This window comes from Octopus bimaculoides, chromosome 17 (genome assembly GCF_001194135.2).
Source record: "Octopus bimaculoides isolate UCB-OBI-ISO-001 chromosome 17, ASM119413v2, whole genome shotgun sequence".
Lineage (NCBI taxonomy): Eukaryota > Metazoa > Mollusca > Cephalopoda > Octopoda > Octopodidae > Octopus > Octopus bimaculoides.
Genome location: NC_068997.1, coordinates 8006575 through 8012874, shown reverse-complemented (window position 1 = coordinate 8012874; position 6300 = coordinate 8006575). Strand labels below are relative to the sequence as shown.

The 6300-nt window shown below is 38.6% G+C and overlaps 1 protein-coding gene across 1 annotated transcript in view; it reads left to right on the top strand.

Moving 5' to 3' along the window:
- LOC106872172 (mitochondrial amidoxime reducing component 2) overlaps positions 1 to 4597 on the top strand; it is a 12615-nt gene extending 8018 nt beyond the window's left edge. Inside the window, exons 5-7 of the mRNA XM_014919061.2 lie at positions 162 to 226; positions 1702 to 1776; positions 3212 to 4597. Of these exons, the coding sequence (XP_014774547.1) occupies positions 162 to 226; positions 1702 to 1776; positions 3212 to 3320 (249 nt within the window). The 3' untranslated portion in view covers positions 3321 to 4597. The remainder of the gene's footprint in view (positions 1 to 161; positions 227 to 1701; positions 1777 to 3211) is intronic.
- Positions 4598 to 6300: the final 1703 nt, after the last annotated feature.

Sequence of the window (6300 nt, the reverse complement as noted above, 5' to 3'; positions counted from 1 at the left end):
TATATATATATATATATATATATATATATATATATATAAAAAATTCATGCTAACATAGTAAATGGACTTTAAATGATGTTATGATAAGGGTGCATATTGCAATAATAAAACTAAGTAACCTCATTTTTGCATTTTTCATTTGATTTCTTCTATTTCCTTAGGATTCTTGGGATGAGATCCGAATTGGTACAAATGTGACATTTCATTACATAGAACCATGTAGCAGGTAATTATTCAGCATGAAAGTAATTCTTAATTGTTATATTCAGTTGGTAATGGCACTGTGTAGACAGGCAACGAAGAGAGCCTCTACATGGTTGCTCAAACTGCTAAACATTGCAACCAGATTTCTCCCCCCCACCTCCTAAGTTAAGCCATACTATCTTTAAGAAGGGAGAGGATCGGGAATAATATAGTTCTAATTGATTTGATCATTGACCTGCTCGAGAAGGGTTGACAACAACAACAACAACCATGTAGAAACTATTTCATTGGGTCAAATCAAGCAAGTTGTTGTTTAACCCCAGGTCAGCTCTGATTGAGGAAATTTATGATTGTGGCCATCTCTTTGTATTTTCAGATATAATGTATTTAAGATTACATTTTGTCCTTCCTTTTTTAAGACAATAGCATATGATTTGAGGTAGATGTGACTGCTTTTTCAAGCAAGTTAGACGACTTAGCATGGTGTCGAGTTGCAAACAAACTGGGTTAGTGGTCAAAAGTGTTTGAGTCATTTCACTTGAGTCGCTCAATCTTGCTGCCCATTTGTTGTAATGCTACCTTCACTGAAGGTAGCATTACAACATGCAGTGGGATTGAACCTGGAACACATGTAATTGCAAAGCAAGCTTCTTAACCACATGGCATGTATTTGTGTGTGTGTGTGCACAATGGTTTAGGCAAGGCTAATTGTTTGAGAAGTTTGACCGATTGCCCATAGGAACCCAAACATCAAGGGTCCAAGCTAATCTCCAACAGTGTCACTGTGCGACACATAGCTCACAGCACATTGTGCCACAGACATCACTCTGGTCATCCCACTGCATCTCTGATATACCACCTTGGCCATCTTTTCGACAGGTCCAGAAAGTTAGAGACTCGAGAGAATAAGGTTTGTAGTCCAATCCAACCCTCCTTCATGATAATCCAAGTTCAGTACAAGGGGCAACCTGAATTTCTTCAAGCCCTACAGATGGTGGACCTTATTCTGTGAGGGTTAAGAGTATGGCACATGCCTGTGACTATGAGATGCCACCATTTCCATAGTTTCATTAAACCAAAGAAATTGTAGAAATGGGAGCAAAAATGAGCCGCTGGTTGTCTGCATGATATGACTGCTTCTTCCGTTGTTGTGGTCTATGAGGAAAAATTCTTGGTCACATTCGAAAATGAAGAATAAACTCTAGGGTTTCATGAAGAGGATCAAATAAAAATGGTGATTTAAAAAAAAGAGAAGAGATTTTAAGGACTGATTACAAAAATGGAATATTTTCTTATTACAAAGATGTGTTAGTATGGCAAGTGTTCTGATCTGAGATTATCTGCTGAATCTGAAGTTACTGCAGTATGGACCATCCACAAACACTGCAACCTCTTCGCTGACAAAAAATTCTTCTGCAATTCTGACATACCCTGAAGTCACATTAAAGGTGTTGATACTAAAAAATCCCTCATTTTGTTTTATTTTCTCTCATTCAGGTGCCTGCTTCCTTCTGTTGAACCAAACACAGGAGAGAAAGATCCAGAAATGGAACCTTTTAAAACGTTACAGAGGTATATATATCTATCTTTTTGAATATTTGTGTGTGTGTGTGTGTGTGTGTAAGCATCATAAACCACTTTTTCTGGCTCTCATTGGTTTGGTGAAGGTATTTGGTACAATTCCATATTCAGTGATTTCATGTTCACCGAGGAATCTAGTTCCATGAGAACTCATATGCTGATGATTTGAGGAATTGGAGAGAAAATTCCAAGCATGGAAGCTAAACCTTGCTCCTCATTCTTTATATTTTTCTGCTCACCTTTCATTCTTCCATACACTCTTGTAACCTCTGTTCAAGCAGACCCTCATCCCTTTTGTTCCCATTCCCTTCTATTCACCTCATGCCTTAAGGGTCCACATAGACACCTCATCACTACTATTTTGTCTCATCCCACTCCACATCTATCGGTCCCACCACTCTCTCCTCAAAAATGTAAGTAGTCATTAGATTCAACCACGAGAACCAGATCATCAGCTTACAAGACCTCGCGTGGGCAGCCAGTCTTACACTCCACTGTGATGGTCTGTGAGACTTTGAGGGAAAAGAGGGTACGGAGGACTGAACCATGATGAACTCCTACCCTTTGTATACAGCTTGTACAACCCTCACAAGCCATTTTGTTCTGGCCCCTTCTCTTGTGCTTTAACGCCTCATCTCTTAGCACAAACTTGTCTCTCTCAGGGTTTGTAGTCTTTCAAGCAGCATGGAGACCTTACTAGTGCTGGTGCCATAAAAAAAAAGCACCCAGTACACTCTGTAAAGTGGTTGGGGTCAGGAAGGGCATCCAGCAGTAGAAACCATACCAAAGTAGAGAGTGGAGCATAATGCAGTCCTTGTGCATCTTGTCAGATCCTGTGAAACCAATCAATCCAGGCCAGCATGAAAGTTAAATGATGATTATACTATATGTATATATACAATGTATATATACATATATATAAAATCCCTTTGCCCTCACCCCTCTCATATGTATGTATGTATGTATGTATGTATGAGAGTGGAAACAAAGTCCTGCTGTCGCATTTCAAGTTGGGAAAGAAACAAATGCATCTTTGGTCTTAATTTAAGCAAGATAACATTTCCCCTCATTAACGATGACACAATCCAATTTATTTGACAAATTGTTGATTCCTCAGGCATAAAATCTTTCACGTTTCAAAGCTAAGAAACATTCAATATCATTTCTTAATCTCTTTGCAATTAATAAACATTCGCCCCCCACCCCTACGCCTAATTAATGCTGTAATGAGATGAAAAGATTGAAGTCAGATGGAGCAAGGTGCCAAAATTTGAAACCCATTATTACTTACAATTAACTAATTAATTTCCCCCTCTCCATTACCTCTCTCTGTCTTTCTCTCCCTCCCTTCTTCGCTTCTCTCACCCTTTCCCTGCTTCTCTTTCTGTTTTGCATTAATTCTTGTAAATCTCTTTCTTTTAAATAGCTTCCGGGCCCCTCGTGGAACGAAATCCCCAAATTTTGGTATTATGATCAGTCCTAACACTGAAGGATGGATTCAAGTTGGTGACCCGGTGTATGCTTTCCGGAAATAAAATTTTCAGTATTTTTGTATTTGTTACCAAAGATAATACTATAAAAGAAAAAAAGAAAGAAAAAGAAAAAAATATAAGAACAATAGATTATATTTTTTTTATTGTTATATTAAAATTTAAACAGTGAATTGGTGAAAACATTAATGTCTGACTAAATGACTTTGCTTTACCACCAAATGTAATGAGTTCAAATACAGACAGGTGATATTTACTTTTATTCTTCACTTAAAATACCAATAATATACTACTCCTTCAGCAATTCAGCTCACTCTGTATTGTTGCTTAGAAAAACTGAGCCACATTGAAAAAAGTTCTTGCATTCAAATTATGTCTGTTGAATGATGACGAGTTTTAATTCATTTGTAGTAATCAATGCAACAAGAAGGCAGGACCAAAAAACAGCTGAGCTCTCACCCTGCTGTTTTTATAGAACACTTGGTGCCCTTTACAACTGTATTTGGTATGGAAACAGACAATCAAAGTTTTGCGGTATTCCAATAAAAGCCAATTTATATTTTGCTTTTATCTAGTGCAATCAGAATCAGAAGAAATATAATTTGATTCTTGCAGAAATTTGGATTCAGAATTCTACATTTTCATTTATGGTTACAAGACTTTCTTGTGAGTGTTGTAGAATAGCATCTCTTCAACTCTGTTCTGTTTGAATATTTTAGGAATGGTCCAAAGATTTGGCACACCAGAGAAATGCCACCATGTCTCTCCCCCCCCCCCTTTCCTTCCTTTCTTCTTAATGGATATTTAGTCATGCTGTTGCTGGAAGTGTGGTCACATAGAGGTAACTTACGAATTCTAGATTTTAAAGTATTTAGTTGTGTGAGGAAATGAACGGCAGGGAGATACCAGGTTGAGCGCTCTATATGTACACACACATACATGTGCATAGAGAATTTTGTGTTCTCTCTTTTAACAGCCTTGGTGTATTTAATAAATATATAAAATCACATAACATATTATAAACAATATATCATTATTTTCTCTCAGACAATCTAGTTTTGTTCTTTTAAGTTCCGTGCCATTCCAAAGAGATGGCACTGCAGGACAGTTTGAACTGTTGTAGAACATAGAATATTGGGATTGGTGCTATTTAGCATGCTTGTGTGTCCCCAAGCCAAATGGAAAATGAGTTAGGAATGTCTATGTAATATTCTGATGTGATGCCTATCAAATCATTGTCCTCTTATTTCTGTAAATAATAATGTTTCAAAAACACTGACTTGCAGTAGAACAAATTGAATAAAATTCTATTTTGAAATATTGTTGCTTGTTTGGTTTGTTGTTGTTTCATTGTAATTTTGATTCTCCACATTCTGAGTTCAAATCTTGGTGGGAATCTAGATTATAATTTTTCTATACTTTAAATGTTGTTTTCAGAATACACTTGTTCACATTATGGCTTGAATTCCAGTCATCTTCATCTGCCTTTTGACTGGATATATTTTCGTGGTCTCAGACTAGATTCGATCTAAGAATTATTATCAGGGAAGAGAGTTTTCATATGTGGAAGATGCACAGGATCCATAAAACCTTTAGAAACTCGGGAAACTGAATCTCTCAAAAGCCTTGGTGGCTCATTAGAGGTAGTAGATAATTTCTGCTACCTAGGGGACAAAATTAGTAGTGGGGGAGGATGCAAGGAGAGTGTGGTAGCTAGAATAAGAATAGGATAGAGGAAATTCAGAGAGCTGTTACCTGTGTTGGCCATGAAAGGTTTCTCTCTCCAAGTGAAAGGAAGATTGTATGATGCGTGTATACGGACAGTAATTCTATATGGTAGTGAGACGTGGGTCGTAGATGTAGAAGACATGCGATGGTTAGAAAGGAATGAGGCTAGTTGGATGTGTAATGTAAGTGTACATGTTCAACAGAGTGCTAGTGTTTAGATAGAAATTAAGCATAAGAGGAATTGGTTGTTGTGAGCAAGAGAGAAGACTGCTGGATTGGTCATTTGATGTTAAAGGATGCTGACAGCTCTATAAAGAAGTGTGGATCTCTCAAAGTAGATGGAACATGTGGCTTTGGGAGAACCAGGAAGTCGTTGGATCAAGTACTGATGATGATGATGATGATGATCACAATAGCAATTCCACAGATTAAGGTGGAGAAAATATTTAATTCTGAAATATAGAATCCCAACCAAATCTTCATACAATGTGGTGTAGTTGTAAGCAAATCCAAATGTGGCTACACACCAGATAAAATGCTTAGTGGTATATTATCCACCTTTACGTTCTGAGTTCAAATGCGCCACCTTTGCTTTTCAACTTTCTCAGTCAATGAAATAAGGACTAGTCAAGCACTGGGTCCTGTAAAGGATTATCATTTATGACAAGAGTGATCTCATCACAGGAATATAGCTTGCTGGGCTCAGACATACTTGTGACGAGCCTACACAACTTGGGGCTCAGACAAACTTCTGATGAGCCGATGCAACTTGGGGTTCAGACAAGCTTGTGATGAGCCTACGCAACTTGAGGCTCAGACAAGCTTGTGATGAGTCTAGGCAACTTGGGGCTCAGACAAGCTTGTGACAAGCCTAAGCAACTTGGGGCACAGACAAGCTTGTGAGAAGACTACGCAAGTTTGAGCATAGACAAGCTTGTGACAAGCCTACGAAACTTGGGGCTCAGACAAGCTTTTGACGAGTCTACGCAACTTGGGGATCAGACAAGCTTGTGACGAGACAACGCAACTTGGAGCTCAGACAAGCTTGTGACGAGTGTACGCAACCTGGAGCTCAGACAAGCTTGTGACAAGCCTACACAACTTGGGGCTCAGACAAGCTTGTGACGAGTCTACGCAACTTGGGGATAAGACAAGCTTGTGACGAGACAACGCAACTTGGAGCTCAGACAAGCTTGTGACGAGCTGACGCAACCTGGAGCTCAGACAAGCTTGTGACAAGCCTACACAACTTGGGGCTCAGACAAGCTTGTGACGAGTCTACGCAACTTGGGGATAA